Below are 19,963 nucleotides of genomic sequence, written 5' to 3'. Positions count from 1 at the left end.
AATTAAATAACCAACTTAGCGAACTTGATAACGAATAAGTAAAATCTGTTTTTAATGAATATATTATATACAGTTCCATGAATCTAAATCGAGAAAAAAAAAGGGTGACCATTCCTGATAAATACGAAGTTTCAAAGGACTTTTGGAATTACCTTCAAATCGTATCACAAAGTAAATAATAAATGTGTCTGTAAAACATTTGTGCTAGCTAAAACACAGAAAATAAACTTTCTTGTTTGTTAAATATAAAGTATGAAATTAAACTATGTCACAAGATATTTAGGGTTATTAAATGTGAAACAAATACTGTTGATGACGCAAAGCGGTTGCGTTGTCCAGTTTCCATCCGCCTGACAAGTTATATATGCATTGCCAATCAACGAGAAGCCAACTGCACAAGACAAATTAGCTGTCATGTTGTATGTAGTGCCTTCTAACGCATTTACAATTATTGCACTGTTGAGGGTCGGCGTCATGCAATCTGATAAACAAAGTATTCCCTTGATAATTTACATCGACTGTGTAAATCATGGTCATTCCGATCACTGAGCACGTAGCAGTGCTACACACAATTTATTTTAGTGCAATATAAACAATTATGTTAATCATGTACATATCGACTATTGAGCACGGAGCAGTGGTACACCGAATTCATTTTAATGTATAAATATCCAATAAGCTTACAGTTTTGTAGTACCTCAAGTCTTCCCTTGTTTATACGTTACAAAACTATATCATTAAGAGTAAGTAATGTTTCAATAATTATGTTTAATCAATACAGAAATGACGTCATTAGAATAATATTTACCTATTGGTTGGCATACTGGCCTGTTACTCCAGGTACCATTTGCTAGGCAAATAACAGATGAATTCCCTGCAATTTCATAACCAGCTTCGCATGCTATTTGCACTAGAGATCCAATTTTGATGTTCATTGGAGTTGCAAACCCAGCTTCTGGAGTAGGATCGCCACAATCTTAAATGAAAAAAAGAACTGTTTGGCATTTTCTAGAATACGCAAAAACTACTTCTGACGCTACTTCCGTTGTCAACATGACTATTGGATCAAAACACAAAGCAAACAGAACAACGTATTGTCGAAAGTGCATAGAATAAATGCAAGAATATGATATTAAGTACTGAAATACATTTGTACTGAGAACATGCAATGAAAATGAAATATGTTGGAAGTGAAATAAAATGTGTACTGACCTGTTGGACATTTTTCACTGGGAAACATTACTATATCGTCAATTGCTGTGTCTCCATACCAAGTTCTCCAGTGATCTCTTGCTTTCCCCTCAATAGCAATCTGTCGAAATCAAATCAAATGAAACTAAAACAACAACATGCAAGCTAAACGATCGTTTACATGTACATATGGGTGATTAACGTTAATACAAATTGTGTTTGGCATTAACTGTGACATAGACGCGATCCATACTTACTTTGCGAGCGGGGATTTTCGTACCCTGGTCCATAAATACTGAACTAAAGTTGGTAGTAATAAGTTTAATTCCTTATAAATCATCTTAAATATAACCGAATTCTATTGTCACAGAACAGTGTTAAAACAGTATTTTATTTAGAGCCCATTGAAAAAAAATCATTTTAAGAAACAGATTATGTTAAGTAAGATTCATTCAGGTATAGAATACAAGTATATGAATGTAATTTTCACGGGTGCGGGGCGTTAAACACTGTCGTTTCACACTGTAAACAACTAAATATCATTTTGTATTTTATTTTTACAGTTTTATTATCTCTTCATTCATTTATATCATTTTCATCTTGTCAATTTGCATGTTTCTGGTTCTACAAAATTGTCAACTAAAATGTACTTTTGGAATACTAGTAACAGGTGTTTTAACGTTGCATCGTCACGCGGGCGACGTTTGATAAAATGCACGTATGATAAATAAGTGTAGCCAATATAGCATTATGACATCCGGAATGCTTTTTGTTTCGGCGGGACTCGGATGCAACCGCTGAATATATCTACATCAATCATTTTTAATTGCATTTCATATAACTCATATTACTTGTCTTGAGAATAATTACTCGGGCTTAGTCAACTACTACTATTATAATGATGATCATAGTAATAAAAATAATAACAGTAATGTAATCATGAAAAATAAACTAGAAATGATTTTTGTGAAGTAAATAAAAACAAGCATTTTATTATATTTTGATTCACCTGAAAACTTTTTTTGGCCTCAAATTGTGTTTGTCCAAGTATCCACTTGTTCCCTTGCTCCCCTGTTTTCAAGAATAATTCTTTTGTATCCGTTCCTTCCTCTTTTGAAACGCTGAGTCTATTGATATGACTGCCGTACATGTGGTACCAGAATGAAAAGCAGTATTGCCCAGGACCCTTCTGTGGACTGATCAGTCTTGCCTTGAAGTTATTCATATAGTCATCACCTTTCTCTCGCGTTGTTTCAATATACACGTAAAAGCCCTCTAATTAATAGTTAAATATGTTTAATGTATTTTATTTCGATATACTGAACATATTTCGTAAGACAAACAAGGTTGCAGAATGGACAAAAATAGCCATTTTCAAACAGAACGAGCCTAACACATAAACAAAGCATGAAACAACAAAATAAATTATTAAAATGAACATAGTTGCGGACGGCCTTAGTCATTGGCAAAACACTACTGGGAAGTTATGATACACAATGACTCTTAATACTAACCAAATCCTTCAATAACAGGTCCGTGTAAATTAAAGTTATCTCCGCAAGAAGAATCTCTAACACATGTAATGATAGCAAAAGACATGATGTGTATACCAAAGCTTAATTCATTTGAAGTTACTTGTTAAATAATTTAAATAATAATCAATGATAATTTCAATTGTTTTTGATGATACTGGTTTTCAAATATGGGTGGGGAACGGCATATTGATACAAACGAAAACATATCAAACCACATTCTGATATTCTCAACGACTTTGCCGGGTGCTGAACAACAAGAGACACACTATTTAAAACAGACAGTAATAAAAATATCAAACCATCTTGGTACCAGCACATCGGACTTGAAAAGTTATTTATTTCAGGTGTAAGTAAAATGAAGAATACCGTCTTTGTTTATGCATTAGTTTCGATCCATTTAGGGAGTGTTTATATTTTCATTTGAAATATTCATAGACAGCATGGCAGTAAGTTCGTTTTCATACATCCTTTCACGTTACCAGGGCCAGGGTTAGTTTGAAACGTAGCCGGTAAAGTAAAGTAAACTTAAAGTAAAATAAACTTTATCATCCTCCGCCGAAGGCGAAGGTGGTGCGAGTCCGGCTGTTCGTCCATCCGTCCGTGCGTGAGTCCATGAGTACGTCCGTCGGTCTGTCCCGGATTAAAAGTGCTTGTACATCGAAAGTATTTTAGCTAGAATCACCTAACCTTATAGGATTATTTATTAGCACATGACCTTCGCTAACATGATGAAATATCTCGCTTGACCTAGTAAAAGCATATTATTAGTTGATTTTGTAAAACATAGCTTTTTGACTTATCTAAGTAACTAAATGATCAATCTTCATGAAACGTTAAACAAATCACTATAAATCGGTTGTGAACAAAAAATAAAAAATTTGATCAGGATTTCTCCAGTAACTGCAAAGTTATTGCTCTTTAATATCTTAAACATTCATACATTCCCACAAAACAAAGTACCCATTGATGGATCTTCAACAGATTCAATATACAACGATAAATCTATATAGGGCGGTGGAGCATGCAAATCTTTCATAAGGATTTATCCAATAACTGCAATTATTGCTCTTCAATTGTTTTAAAAATCATAAATATATCTTAAAATTAAATATCTTACAAAATATCAATTCACTGGCTTGTTTCAATATTCGTTTCCACCGGGACTATGATTATATAGTATTGCTAAATTGTGAAATGCCGGTATTATGGTGTGACGGTATAAATACTTTTCTTCTTTGAGTCATATTAAATTGTCAAAGTCAACAGTGTTTTATTTTACTTTTCTATTCTTTCACTTGTTGCCAGACCATGTTCCTTGTATAAAATAATCAAAATACTAGTGAAAACACAGAAAAAAGCAATATGTCGACTATAATGCAAGAGCACCGGCTAACTTTGAATGACATCACTTTTGTAAACAATGTATTCTTCCGCAAACTTTCTCAGCATCCTCAGCTGTCACTAAGCAACATCAAAGAACTACATATTAACAACTTCCATATATCTGGCCTCTACTAAAATACTCTATAAGGATGTGAATTACTGATCAAATTTAAAACAAAGCAATACCTAGCATGAAAACGCCTTTTTTACTCCCCCACCCCAACCCCCCAAAAAACAACAACAAAAAAACATAATAATAATTAATAAATAAGAAAATGAACTATATTGTGTCAGGGTCTACATTCGAATATTGTGGTATTACTATCGTCATCCTTTATTAGTTTCCTTTAAAGATATATTTGAATGATTTAGTTTTGACAGGTTTATTACCTCCTGATGTGTGATCATAATCCGGTCCTGTAAACGTAGTAGGGGTTTTTCCTGACAATCTTGTCCAATCAAAGTCATCATTTTCGTCTTGTGTCCAGTTACAAAACCCATCATCAAAACTGCAGTCAAGAGAGTCTCTATCGATAGCTGAAGAATGAATCAAACTCACCAAAATAACAACAAAAAAGTAAGCACCACAAAGTCATAGTAAAACGCCTTCTATTGATTAAAGAATAAAAGGAGTACAACTTTCCAAAATATACATGGAATAGATGTGTTGAATCAACGACAATCATATAATGAAATGAAATAAATGACTCACTGACCTGTTGGACATTTTTCAATAGGAACCAGTACTATGTCGTCAACTGCTATGTCACCATACCATGTTACCCCCTGATCTATTGCTTTTCCCTCAATAACAATCTGCTAAGCAGAAAAAAAACAAGTACGCAAATTTTGCAATCGTTGTATATAAAGGTACCTATTGAAACATGCATTGAAATTTCATTGAATATCAAAAGAGTTCTCTATAAATGTAGTATATGTAACATAATACCAATTATACATCTAAAACTGAATATGCGCGTTTATGGAATGATTAATGACATATACATTAACTTCGATAAAAGCAGTTACCTGAAAGCTTTCTTCAGCCACAAACTGTATTTGTCCTAATATCCACTGCTTTCCCTGGTCTGCTGTTTTCCAGAATAATTCTTTTGTATCCGTGCCTTCCTTTTTTGATACACTGAGTTTATTGATATGCTTGCCATACATATGGTACCAGAATGAGAAACAGTATTGTCCAGGATCCTTCTGTGGGCTGATCAGTCTAGCCGTGTAGCTAGCGCCATCCTTTCGTGTCGTTTCAATATACGCGTAAAAGCCCTCTAATGTAAAATAATGTATGTTTAATTTATACTCTACACATCTGATGACGAAAACAAGAAATAATATTCATAAGGAACCCTACACAAGTGTAAGCATGGATCACACATAAAAGTAAAATACAATACAAGCTATTATTTGAACGTAGTTGAGGACCTCCTTGAAACGGTAGAAAATACCAGGGGAGTTTTAATCGGTTAATTATGCATACACAATCATTCTTAGTAGTAACCAAACTTCAGAACTACAGGTCAGCATACATTAAAGTTATCTCCACAAGTTGAATGGTAGCAAAAGACATGTCATGTTACCCTGAGAAATCTTCATTGTTAATACATACAAATCCCATATACGTATGTACCCTGTGACAATGATTAACTTTGTAAAATGTGCTGTTGTAGCATGTTTCAGAACTGAACAGAAAATCGACGTTATTTCGACATTCATTTTGCACAGAACTATAATTATACAGCATTGCTAAATATTCAGGTTTATTACCTCCTGATGTGTGATCAGAATCCGGTCCTGTAAGGTTAGTAGGGGTATTTCCGGACCATCTTGTCCAGTCAAAGTCATCAGTTTTGTCCTGTTTCCAGTAACAAAACCCATCATCAAAATTGCAGTCAAAAGAGTCGCTATCGACAGCTGAATAATGAAAGAAACAAAATAAAAATCACACAGAAAGAATAATATATTTCAAAATGACAACTATTCACAGTGAAAAGTGCGGGAAAATGATAATTGTTACTTGCGGCATAGCTTCCTCTGTAATCTTACTCCTTTTTTACAAAATGCCACAAAAATGCAATAAAGATTAAAGGGTAAGTGGTACAAGTGTTTGGTCAAAAGGTTAGAAAATGAAATAAAAGAATTCAAAGGCCTGTAAATAGCTGTATCTATGCAACATCTTTCAACAAATTTCTTTGCATTTGAAACCCATCCAGACCACCCCTTTCTTACACAAGAAACTGCTGCATTTTTTCATGTGAAATGCCATTCATTTTGCTTACGAAAGGCCGACGGTTCTACTCGGGTGCCTGCTTGTGCTAAAATAATGACCGGAGTGATGCATGTGGCCTTGACAATGACAGTAGACGTCGAAATTAATTATGTTACGAGTACATCATTTGAAGGAAGTGTGTAAAGCAAAGCAGACGTAACATGACGTCATCAACGACAATACTTAACCAATGATTATAAATCAAACAACTCTATAAAAACATAAATATCTTTTTATTTTCGCTAAAGATAAGTAATACCGACAAATCCAGCTGATTTCTTTGTAATAAAATATAGACAGTATTTCTATGGACCATGTACTATAGAGGAAATTAAAAAAGTTGATGGGTGCATTTTTTCCATCATCGACAAAATAATAACTAGAAGGTCAACACTTTTGTCTATCTGAGTATTGCTCTCGGTACACATTTCTCGTCATTGTCATTTGTACATAGTTTCTGTATATAGCATGAACTTGTATCAATTACATTTCATTATATATCTATGTATTAATTAAACTTATTTTATAGGCAAACTTATAGACAAATACTTTCAAGTACAGCAAAACCTGCGAAACGGTTTTCTATAGTTTTCGTCAACATATACTCCGAAATACCCCAAATATGCAGCTTCAGCAAGAGGGCATTTCCTCGAAACAATCTCAAGCGTCTTCATATTGCCTTTTTTATGACATGCCCTGGCGCGCGCATTCAATTCATAGCAAGTCTGTGCACCAATTGAGCTTAACGGGTGGAGCATAGTTTTGTTATTGTTAGCCACCGATCAGATAAACGGTATTTGTTTCAACGTAATAAATTAATAAAAATGACCTGTAGCATTCACAAAAGGAATTTAAAACTACAAAGATTCAGTTAACCTTTCAATGTGGGATCTTTGCATTTTACATACATTAAGGGGACGGAGACTTTGACATTAGAAAAAAAAGTTGGTGGGGTATGATAAAATTTACCTGCAAAAAGGTACAAAGTTTTGGTAAATGAAATGGATACTGTTTCAACTGCTATAAGTACACAAAATAAAAATGAGAAAAACTCAAACAAGAAAGTTATTGTTGAATTGCATACGACTTATTGTGTTCATTCAAAGTCAACAATTATTTTTTTTGTGCGAAAATAATAGTGCTTTACCTTGTCCAAACATTTATCAATATCCTACAGATTTTAATTTTAAAGAAAAAAATTGAAATAAGTTCACTGTCTTTACTTTTTTTCATTTTGCATATGTAAGCTAAAACACATCATTTAGTTTGTTTACAAAGTAGTGCATATGAAAAGTTATGGTGGTCAAGGAATGCCACATTCCAAAACTAAAAGAGTATATTCCCATTAATACATGAAACATTTATCGTTACAGAAGTCGAGTGGCTTACAATAAGGGCCTAGAAATGGTTCCATTATTAATTTTCAACTTCGTATTCATGAACTACAGTGCACTTAAATATCAAAACACATTCAACAAACTTTTGAAAATGTATTGTCTTAAAAATCCTTAAAATAAGGTATGAAGTTTGGTTGAGAGGTCCAATCAGTGTGTATATGTGCAAAAATAACATTCCAATCTTATTCACAAAACTTACTAATACACAGCAGGAATGTCAATGATCAAAACTGAACGAATATACAGTTATCCCCACTTTAATGACATTTATAATTTGTCTTTGAATTTTCCACAATACTTTCATAACTCTGTTTGCACGAGTTGCACGAGACTGCTGTCATTCACGTAAAAAACGGGGTCAGACAAGTTGTAAATGCAATATCATCTAAACGTAATTAATTGATTATGCTGTTCAAGAAAAACTTTATCTCATAACGTAATGAACAAGTATACTGTTGTAACAACAACTACACTTACACTGATCTAAGTAGCAGTCCGTTTATAAGTGACTTTATTGATTCATTTTGTGTTTTATTATTGTTGTCAAAAAGTATAACGGAAGTGCCTCACAACTGAAGCGGAAATGCGTTTGATGCGCAAAGTAGTCCACTGTAAGTTATATTTTTTGAAAATGTCAATAGTAATTAATAATTTTCTGATATTAAAGACGAATATCTGAAAATAGGATTCGTTATTTGATAAGACATTATAATCATCGACATGTTGTTGTTTTTTTTAAATCATACACGTGCTGACACCTAAGTTGTCTCCCGTTATTTATTAGAGTCGCCGTTCGTCCGGCGCAGTAATACTTTTTGCAGTGAATCGCCGAGAAGTCGTGGAAAAATTAAAAACCATGTAAATAAACTAAAATTAACCACCTTTTCAAGATCAATTTCAAGTGACCGACGTTATGCATTTAACCCACCAGACCTGTGTCGCATCTTAGATATCTGTTCTAAGGTATTCATTGTGTAGAATGTCATGTTATCCTTTGCAATGCTAATCCCACTCCGATTTTTTTGTTTACATTTTTTATCAAAGAGAAAGATGGCGTCCATCCCGAGTTGAAATGACGTGACGTTATACAAAAGCTTAATATTTTGTGTTGAATGTACTTTCACAAAGACCTCTGTTTTCCTATTACATTCATAGTACCACATCCTTATCTACAAAGTACTGAAATTTACAGGTGTCGATCAGTATTATATCAGGTAGGAATATGTTTTATATCTTCCCACAATGAATTTCTTGAATATGCACCCCTTCCTCATTTCTGTATGAACTGTGAATGTAGCAATATGCGTCCTCTTAAAAATCCACTGCATAACAGGTGACACATGTGGAAATTACACGTAATACATTACAGTTTATTCTATTATGACTAACAATGCTTTAATCATCACAACAATATCTTTAGCGCTTTAAAATTTTATCCAATACTTCAATTTAAACTGACATGTTTAAAACGAAATTTCACACAATATGTATGTCTTAATGTATTTACACAAACACGGAGAAGGTTATTAGCTGTGCATAATAATTCGCCCAAATGAAACTATTCCGCAAGACGAATTACCATTTCCTGACCTGGCGTGTATAAACAAAGGAGCGTGACGACCAACCGTTTGGTGCCATGTTCACGATATGTTCATAGAAAACACAGACGGGCATTTGTATATTTAATTTAGAATTTTCCTGCTGAACATAGACCTACGTTCAAATAGGAAAACTCAGATATTAAATTGAATGTAGAGAGAGATTTTTTCGTTGAGCTGAAAATACGTCGTATCTGTCGGAATGAAATTGTAAACAGTTAGAACGTAATTTTCAATGAATTGGGCGAAATATCAACACGGCTCATATTGTTAAAAACAGTGTACAGGCAATATTTTGTCCGAAAGCATACATATGTAAACAATGAAGATAAAATTGGACTTTAAAATGTATGGGATCTTTCAAATTGTTACTTTTTCCCTGTGGATTTTAAACACAAAATTGTAATTAATGCAAAATTACATTGGATAAGGACTAAATTTGATAAAAAACTAAGTAGCCTAGTTTTATTGTCATTTGTTAACAATTGTACCTACCAAGTATTCCAATATATGCAAATAAGAGAACAACACATTTTATACACTTTAAATATTCCATTTGCATTAATGTTTCGACCATTTCAGGAAGTTAAAACAGATATCGCATGTATACATGTTTCACATCACCGGTTTGTTAAAACAATTTTATTTTTGAATAGGCTAAAAACTGAATCTTTTTACCATTGGTTAAACTCGTACAAGTAGTTAGGTGAAAATAGGTTCAAATAGGTAACAAAAATATAAACAGCCGGAAAGGTTTAATAGTTCAATGGCAAAATTACATGCATATGTTTCATGTAAGTTGTTTTCATTTAGAGAAGTGATTATTAAATGTGGTTTTTGCTCGGTGAAATATTGTTTAATTGTAAAACAAACAAAGAAGTACAAGTGAAACTGAGTAAAATCGCTAATGCAAACAGAAAGAGCTGCTTAGTTTATCTAAAGCACTGTTACCTAAAATCTTGCTTCAGGAATACACCCGACAGTAAATGAAAGAAAACAGCTTCCTAGATCTAAAGCACTGCTACAAAAAAACTAGGCTTCAGGAAAATATCCGGCGTCCAATTAAAGATAAATCCTTATTAATCGATTTAACGCACAGCTTTATAAAGCAATGCTTCAGAAAAACACCTCATAGTCTATCAAAGCTATCAGCTTTTTCACTGCTTCCTAACTCCTTGTTTCATAAAAACACACGGCAGTCCATCAGACATAACAGCTTAATTTATCTCTCTAAATTACTGCTACATAAGCCATTTTTCATCCATTATGTGGTGAGATGGTCATTATGGACCTCATCAAGTAGAATTTCTGTTATATTATTCTTAAAAGTCAGACTTTTGTTTCAAATACATACCTGCTGAAGAGTTGTAAACAGATAATAGTATCCCAAGTAGTCTCAAATATAAATCATTAGCCATTTCATACTGTTACTCAATTTTGTAAATACGTTTAACTTCAGACAACGATATGATGTTTATTATCCACGCCATCAATTTCATTTTAAAATGAACGTAAATAGACAAAGTAACCTATATCCTGTTTTATGATAAACACTTAAGCTGTATTTACTATAACCTACGTGATTATATTTGGTTTAATGATTTATATCCTTTGATATCTACTCTATTGTTATATACAGATCAGCTCACGCGGAAAACCCATTCTACTCGATCCTCGGAGGATGGCAAAAACGAGTACCAAGGCTCCGACTCGAAGTTTCTTCGAGTCAGCCGTTTTCCGTCAAGGAATTTCGCTATCTGACTCCGAGGATTTATGCGAAGTCACTCGAAGGAAACCCTCGAAGTGACTCGAGATGAAATCAAATTAGCGGAATACACAACTATATTGCTTTCTTTTGTTTCCGAGTCACCTGACGGAATTCCTTCGAGTGACTCCGAGACGAATAAATAATTACCTATACAAATTTTAATGGGCCTTCGAGTAACTTCGAGGACAGATTTCAGATTACTCGGAGCAGGGTGATTATATTTTACATTATGATAGTGATACGCGAAATAACACAGTATTTGTAAATAAAAATAATACTGTAGTATTTTTATCTTACTTTAAAATAAACTAAATTTTTCTGTTTACTTATGATATTTTATCACTTTATACGGCAGTAGTATTTCTTATCCCATTTATAATTCCTTCAAAATGAATAAAATAAATCATTTCTCCTATAATTTTAATTAATTTATAAAAGTAACTTTCTTCAACGACCATTATCTTAACGTTTATCTAGTTTTATATAGTTTATAATTTTGTCCATTTTACATCAGTTTATTTCTACATTTAATTTGCACTGTCAGAAACTATTTCAACATAATATTTAACAAATCACTGCTCTTTAACGGCCGTTATTTGAAAGTTTGCTTAGTTTTTTTTATAATTTTTAATACTTTCTAGCGGGTGTATTTTTAAAGTTTATCTAGTTATAAAATATTCATAATTAAGTAATTTAGTGCATTTTTTATGACTTTATTTCTAAATTAAATTCGCGAAATCAGAAATTGTCATTTGGAAGTTTGTTTAATCATATATCATTAATAATTAGTCCGTTCTACATAAACTTACTTCTAAATCTAATTCGCATATATTTCAATATCATCTTAAACAATTTACTTTTAGCGAGTGTTATTTCAAAGTTTATCTAGTTATAAATTATTCTTAATTTAGTGCATAAATTATTACACGACTTTTTTCCTAAATTTAATTGGCAAAGTCAGAAATTATTTAAATATCAAAATTTAACAAATCACTTTCCTTTAACGGCGGTGATATGAAAGTTTGTTTAATTTCGTTTGATTAATAATTTAGTTTATTATACATAAATGTACTTCTTAATCTAATTCACATGGTCAGAAACTATTTCAATATCAAAATTCACACCAATTTCATACTATTAAAAGAACAAGCTAATTATATAAAAAAAATCCGTCCAAGTAAGGAAATACTGCCTCGAAGTTTCGTCAAATCATCTCGCGGCACTCGAAATGACAGATTTATTGTTTATTACAGACTCGGAGTCGCGCGGAGTGGCCATAAAATACCGGAAATCGTTATAGTGTTACCTGTATAATTTCGACTCGGAGTTCCGTCAAGTAATTTCTCGGAGTGACTCGACGAAATTCCGCTAAAGTAATAAAACTATAACAGTCGGTACTCCGAGTCAGAATTAGGCAGTACTCGGAGGAATTCCTCGCTGTACAAGATTTTTCCTTCGAGGAAAAACGGAAAGTGGGTTTTCCGCGTGAGCTGATCTGTACTACCAGGAAGTTTTAATCGGTTGAAGTAAGTATTTAACTGTTTTAAAAATAATAACAAGATAATGAAACAAAATAAAACATGACTATATTCATGACAAATAATGAAACGTGAAACAACCCTTATGACCCCTTATGACAGCTTAATCGAAACTCTGTTATACTATACATACAATTTGCTTCCGAACGGGCCAGAAAATAAAATATAACAACACTTAGTGCACGTACATAGAATACTTTATACGGCCGCCACACGGCACTTAAAGCTTATTGTTGTGGTAATAAAAGAAATCTATAAGGAGATTTTTTCGAAGCAGAGAATAAACCTAAATAATAAAATAGCAGACTCGATTTGACTGAGGACGTTCACTGCAGGTGAAAAGGGGCAACATTTATGCACAATTATTTTTTATATTCAAGTTAATAAGTTAACAAGTTCATTTTATGTTCATCCAGATGGTCTTTAAACCCATGTGACATAAACAACAATATAGAAAAATATATTTAAAGATTCATTCAGATGATTTCTTACTGCTACAGAAAGAGTACACTTTACATAAAGAGACCAAATGAGCTATATAATTATGTACCTTACATGCCTTGCTAAATAGTTTGAAATGTTAGGAAATTGCTGTTTATGTTAACTGACAGCAGACTTGGACCGTATAATGTAAGTATTGAGTATCTAATACATTTTTCCAAACAGATAAAAATGTGACCGGTTTTAAATAATACTCCAGCGTACTGCGTGCTCAAGACTGGATTTTGTCACTGTTACTGCTGAGCTAACATAAGACTGAATTCTCACGAAACTGTGCATTTTCTGATGTCATTGAAATGAAAATGATATAAAAGCGTGGGAATTAATTTAATGAATATCAGTATGTACTTAAAGACTTCTTAATAAATAATTTCACATGTGCGTCACTCCGTTGAGGGCTGTGAACCAAAAAAAAAAACTCACACACACAAACATGCTTTCAATTCTTAAAAATCATCATTTTATTCTCATAATAAATTAATATTTAAGATGGCTTATGAGGAAGTTTAAATCATATAATCATATCAACCAGTATACAACGTATAAAGTATTAATAGTGCAAAACGTTTAACATCCTATCACATTTTCTTACGTCGTGGGATTAGTAATGATGTAAAGGAAACTTACATATAAACATTCTTGGCTTTATCTATGTTCTCAGCTTATTACAAAAATAAACGAAAGAAATATATGTTGAATATTACAGAAAAAGGAGACAATCTACGGCCTACTACGGATGGAACTCTACCTTTTTTTCAAAGTCCGACGTGACCAACTGTGATATGTCGTTTAATATCGTATTTGTATCATTACTTTCTATCATTTATTTGGAAGTATCCAACCCCTCTTGCAAAAAATTGTGCAATGTTGACATATTTATACTCTTTTTGTTTGCAAATTTGCAAACGAACTACAATGTACTCGTATACTGTTTAAGGACAGAATTGATAGCCTTAATGATAATTAACTCGAAACTTATTACAGTTGCTAGAGAATACAAAACAAGAAATGAATACATATTCGTATTTCATGGTGAAACACTATACTAGGCAAAGAATGTGCAGACCTATTGCTTGAGTAAGATATATCACTAATCCCAAACTCTAACACCACTATATATTTAAGGCATAACCTTTAATAATACAAAGATAAGATTTATGAAATGTTCCAAATGTGTAGTAAAGCATGTTGTTAAGAAGATTCATATTTGAGTTTTATTAATGAAATCGAATTATGTAAAGAAGACTTCATCCATTTTACGACCTCTACCCATTTTGAAACGTCATAAAATTAAATGTTTTGTTTTTATTCAACGATCAAATATCATTTATCAGGCCCTTAGGTGTAACATGTCCGGTTGGAACTGTTTGGACACTGTGTAAATCTTTAGGTGTATAGCGCACTGGAACTTCAAACACAATCCAGATAGTACATATTCATATGAAAGTAACTTATTTGTGGTGTAGATACTTTTTATCATGTGAAATTAACAATAGGTTTACCGTCTTAACGCTTTCTCAATTTTGCATTTCTGATCCGCAAATATAAAAGTTATTTTTCTTGTTTTTATTATCTATGTAGATGAAATCTATTATCTGCATGAATGCCATAATGTGAAGACCTAAATTCGCTTTACGTTGTTGCATATACTCGGGCTCGGGCATTTTGGGGCTCTCGTTAGCGTGGTCTGTCAATTAATTTTGACGATTGTATTAAATGCTATGACAGAAAATTAAAGAAATAACAAAATTATTATAGAATATTTATTCAACATCTTAAACAGACGTAGGTCTTAAGTTGACTTGAAAATAAATGCTCAGTGTGAGCTATTTCAATAGCATTGTATCCGTCGTCAGTCTTCGTCCATCGACGTCCAGCCTTCACGATTTAACTATCAACACTTTAGAGCTCACATGTGTAGTCCATTTAAAACATAGTTATACTGTTTGTCTTATTCAAAACTAGATCAAGTTTTAAACTTAGTCAGCTTGTGTCAAAAGCTATGTTACTTTGTAAAATGATAGAAAAGCCTTCTTAACACTTTCTATAAGTATGAAACAAGGTGATTATATTTGTCTTTACAAGATTTAAAAACAAACTTTAAATTGGGATACAAGATTAACTTGAATTCTATAACAAAAACCTGACAAATCTTATTTTAGATTCATTAGATCGGTTTCATATAAATCAGCTTGAAACTATGTCCTCTAGAGTATTGAAAGGTTTGGTTTTCAGGTGGTTTGACCTAGTGGCATAGTTTCTGATTCCAGACCTAGCTATTTAGTGGCATAGTTTCCGGTTCCAGGAAATCTAGTTTCAGAAGTTATGTAGATTTAGTAGAAAAAAAAAACATCTAGAATGTTAACAACGTTTTACTTTGACATTACCAAGTGACATATTTTTTGACACAAGTCACCCAGTTGCAAACTTGCCCTTGATTTCATAAAGACAAACATTCTAACCAGATTTCTCGTAGATCTAGTAAACAATACGGGGTCTTGAGTGTTAAAAGTTATTAGTGTGGTCTTGTTCTTTAAACGGTTTACAATTCATCCGACATTATGTTAATAAAACAAACATCCTGACTGATAAAAGAATAAAAGGTAAAGGTAGATTTACTGGACGCACACACAACCCCAAACACTCTAGAAACATCCTGACTAAGTCGCATTACGACTGGTTCAGAATTTTGACCTCTACAGTATAAAAGTTGGAACTCTTTACGACGGACGACGACGGCTCACGTGAACAATTTGTCACATAGAAAAAAATACTCCCAATAAAGTGTAATGACTGTTGATTAGATACTTTTGGTGATATGTGTCACACTCATTTTCCTTGACGGCCAAAAGTAAGGACAGACAGAGATATAAACAAAGGCATCTCTACATCACCTCCCATTCCCGCAAACTGATGGCAAAATAGGCCCAAATGTATCTTTAGCATTTCATACACAACCTCGTCTTCATTCACAAATGTCATTAAGCAGCCCATTCGAAATAAGTGTTTTTCAAGCTACTTTCCTTGGTATGAAATCAGCAGAGAATATCTATTATACATAGTCAACCTTTTACTCTATATGTTATTTGTTTATTGTATTTCATATAAGAACAAATAAGTTCCCAAGTGTGATTTATCGTAGAATAAGCCGTGTTTTGAGTTCTTAGGCGTAAGTATATATCACGAAGGCTGTAGGTTTGAGTTATATATTGTTTCGCATAAAAACGAAAAAGTCGGGTTATTCTACGATAAAATCACACTTGGAAACTTGTTATTTCGATTATAACACGGCATACTAGTATTAATAGTGTTAGAAAAATGGTAACTATTATTTACGACCGTGCTACGCACCTGGATCGGATAACGTCATTTCACGCGCGTAAAATAATGATTTTGCATATATTTGGCTTAATTGTCTATCCTGCAGCCCGTGTCTTACTTATTGTGATGCATATCTTAAAATTTTGTTCATGGTCTTATATTTGAATATTATTTTGTCTGAAACGGTTCCAGTCTAAAACTTATGTATAGTTACGTCAACAGCTTCTTCACACTTCTGTTGATATTGCATCTCAAAAAATCCATAATTAATTTCCAGCAGGGGTCTAATTACTTGCATATGAATGCATTGAAACTGGAACATTCTCATCAGATAACATGCCATTCAAATGAGAATAACCATCCCCTTAATGATTGTTCTTCTTGCCATTACTTGCACCTGCGACCACATGATCATACTTTGAGTCTCCATTATTCTCTTGAACGTTCTTTTCTGATATGGTTTTCCGCTTAGTGTTTTGCAGCTTGTCATATTCGTCGTCAGGCTCCTCGGTCATTTTATTTATTTGCTTTGAAACATTGACTCTGGAAACTTGTGAGTAGGCAGAACTGCTTGATTCTGAATTGAGTTTCCCTCGACTGGTTTCTGATATGTGTGAATAAGTGGTGTCCTTGAATATATTCGGCTTAATCTCTAAATGACTGTAGGCTTTCATGTTTTCCGGCATGTTATTTTGCCCTGGGTTGTCTGCTTTTTTAGTGCCGTAACAATTCCCAAGATCTTTTGGCTGTGCGTTGTCTAAAGTGATATCAGCATATTGATATTCAGATGAATTCAGACCGCCGCGTTCGTAAACTGCAATTTCAGACCCGGTGGTGGAGTCGGTATTAATCTGATTTGCAAAAGCCGAACTTCTTTCCTCCATGATATCCGGAACACTTTTAGGACTTGTACGTCTAGATGAGACAAAGAAAAATATACTGATATAACGTCGTTGACGGATATATTTTAAGTGTATATTATAGAGTTTAATATAAGCTTCAAACCTATTCAAACAATTTAAAGTGTACCGTAGAGTAAGCGATCGTGATTAATAAGCTATAACTTCACCCTAGAAAAACATACATGAATTTGTCACAACTACGCCTTTGAAATCCTCACAGTGAAAATACAGCTAACTTAAAGATATGTTATTGATAATTGAGCCGCTTTCGACGTGTGATTAAAATGAGACTTCGGACCTATTTGTGGCTTTTACTTTTCTTTCTTTTTTTTTGTTTTGGTACGTTTTCGAATGAGAATTACTAAGCGACGGCTTTAATAGCATTGTTGCTATGGAATGGTTTGTTACAGGACTGTCCAGCCTTAGCTACATAGCCTGCAATATGCTAATTTATGTAATGTTAACAATATTTTGACGGCTAAGTAGTCTTTAAATCTGACTTACCTGCGAACTATAATCAAGGCTGAAGCTAACATTATTATGTGAGCAAGAACAGATGGAACTGAAATGTAAACTGCCAGCAGGAACTGCCTGTCTGTGCTACAAAAAAAATCAGAAAAAGTCACTAGTAATATTATCAAACTTTTATGGTATGAACGATTTTAATATGGTTGTAAGACGCGCCTGGAACCGTTTAAAGTGATCATCACTTTGCCTCGGTGTGATTTACGTACACCGAATTTTTCTTGTGGAAAAGTAATTGAAACATTATTGAAACTTAACAAAGAAAAGACATAATAAATATTGACTGTCGAGCTTAAATGATTATATTCTCTCAAAACATCGTAAATTATGATAATAAAATATTAAATCAAAGCGTAAGTTAAGTTACAGTTTGTAAAATTCGTGTGAGTATTAATGGCTTATTGTTTGAAAATAAGCGTGCTAAACATTTTACGAATATAATCAAAACCTTTTTTATCCATACCAGGAGTTGATAACTGTTCCAGTGTCGACATTCTGCCAGTTCTCATTGTTGAAGATGATAACATTGTCATATCTGATACTATTTGTGTTTTCGCTGCTTCTGTTGTCGTCTGATCTGACACATGGTGTTTTTATATTTATATTATTCAAAATCAAATGTCAACTCTATTAGATTGTATGTAACACTCATAAAACATTCCAAACATGCTATTTGGAATATTAAGCTTAACAATCTTTAATGTCTTCCGTTTATTTGAGTTTTATGTGTTTTCTGTTACGCGATGTATGCCTAATTTGGCCTTGGTAAAATATAAATCATTGACTTTATATATTTTCAGAGATTTATCATATAGCTGTTTATATAAAAAAGGCATAATTGCATTGTATCTGGTGTATAGGTATAGTTTTACTTTTATACAAAATAATCTTCTTAAAACTCTTTTCCCCAAGGGATGTGAAAAAGATATCTTGACTAATTAGTACTCTTGGACAAAACAGTGCAAATGCTACTACCTTTTAAACAATGTGGTAAGTTTCCATTCCAAAAGCATTGTCCAGTCACAGCCAAATTGTAACAGTGTATCTTCACATTTCGATATAATGAAAATGTGTCCTTACAGACGAAAGAAGCATAAAATTGTCCATAGCAGACATTTCCATTCATCAACAACAGCTCCGAACAGCCTAAAACAAACAAGCAAGTAATCATAAATGTTTTGTTCAATTACACTTAATTCAAAGTTGAAAAAAATAATAATGCTAGATTTTTAGTCTGTTCTGACATATCTGTTTTAATGCCTAGCTATGATATTGGCACCGTAAAATTATATCAAGCTGAAGAGCAAGTGAAACAAAAGCGAGAACATAACAGCGATTTCAGAGATCATAAAATATCTTCAATTATTTATATTTAATCATTGAGATCAATCTAGCTATTATTCTTTTTTGTTGTATTCTTTGCTTCCAAGGGATCTTTTTACAGATTTTATTAACTATCATAACAGCAATCTTTAAGTGCCGTGTGCCGGCTGTTAAAAGTCTCCCCTTACTTGGATTCTGTGTTGTTATATTTTCTGGTCCTTTGGGATCATGGAGTCCATTCATCATATTCCGCTTAAGCCGGTGCTATGGGGGCGTGAGAGGTGTTGCACATTTCATTACCTCTCATGAACAGACTCAATCAAACCGAGTCTGCTATTATTCTTCTTGGTTGTATTCTTTGCTTCCAAGGGATCATTTTACAGATTTTATTGGCAAATTTAATTGGCAAATTCAGCCATTGTGGACTGTAAAGTTATGCATTTTTGATTCTATATATTGCCAAGATAAAGCAAAGTTTTAAAAATAACTACTAGTACATTAGCTTGCATAAAGCAATATTTCAGTACGTGAAACATATTCACAAATCAACTTCAAATAAACTGAAAACCCTTAGAATTAATCTTAACTATTTGTTTTTTTAAATTGAACTATCCGGTGCACATGCCATCTTATCTTGAACGCACGACATCTTACCACGACCGCACAACATCTTATCTCGACAACATGACATCTTATCTCG

General features: G+C 33.0%; 2 protein-coding genes across 6 annotated transcripts in view; both read right to left on the bottom strand.

Annotated features, from left to right (window-relative positions):
- Nucleotides 1–10,984, bottom strand: part of LOC123551746 (MAM and LDL-receptor class A domain-containing protein 1-like) — a 51,202-nt gene extending 40,218 nt beyond the window's left edge. The window contains exons 1-9 of one of the 5 annotated variants that reach the window (XM_053536208.1): nucleotides 10,740–10,984; nucleotides 5,889–6,035; nucleotides 5,139–5,392; nucleotides 4,826–4,928; nucleotides 4,500–4,646; nucleotides 2,201–2,466; nucleotides 1,213–1,312; nucleotides 809–976; nucleotides 308–481 (exon numbers count right to left, since the gene is read on the bottom strand). In XM_053536208.1, coding sequence (XP_053392183.1) covers nucleotides 308–481; nucleotides 809–976; nucleotides 1,213–1,312; nucleotides 2,201–2,466; nucleotides 4,500–4,646; nucleotides 4,826–4,928; nucleotides 5,139–5,392; nucleotides 5,889–6,035; nucleotides 10,740–10,803 — 1,423 coding nt within the window. In that variant the 5' untranslated portion in view covers nucleotides 10,804–10,984. The remainder of the gene's footprint in view (nucleotides 1–307; nucleotides 482–808; nucleotides 977–1,212; nucleotides 1,313–2,200; nucleotides 2,467–4,499; nucleotides 4,647–4,825; nucleotides 4,929–5,138; nucleotides 5,393–5,888; nucleotides 6,036–10,739) is intronic. The other 4 variants (XM_053536209.1, XM_053536206.1, XM_053536205.1 and 1 more) reach the window with 4 other exon arrangements.
- Nucleotides 10,985–14,987: 4,003 nt separating this feature from the next.
- On the bottom strand, nucleotides 14,988–18,010 carry LOC123553401 (uncharacterized). The gene is made up of 2 exons (XM_045343125.2): nucleotides 17,920–18,010; nucleotides 14,988–17,428 (listed from the first exon to the last, which is right to left on the bottom strand). The coding sequence occupies exons 1-2, from the start codon at nucleotides 17,949–17,951 to the stop codon at nucleotides 16,879–16,881; spliced, it is 582 nt and encodes a 193-aa protein (XP_045199060.2). The 5' UTR covers nucleotides 17,952–18,010; the 3' UTR covers nucleotides 14,988–16,878.
- Nucleotides 18,011–19,963: the final 1,953 nt, after the last annotated feature.

The sequence above is a fragment of the Mercenaria mercenaria genome, unplaced genomic scaffold (genome assembly GCF_021730395.1).
Source record: "Mercenaria mercenaria strain notata unplaced genomic scaffold, MADL_Memer_1 contig_838, whole genome shotgun sequence".
NCBI lineage: Eukaryota > Metazoa > Mollusca > Bivalvia > Venerida > Veneridae > Mercenaria > Mercenaria mercenaria.
Note: the sequence above shows the minus strand (reverse complement) of the source record. Positions and strands in the feature narration are given on the sequence as shown.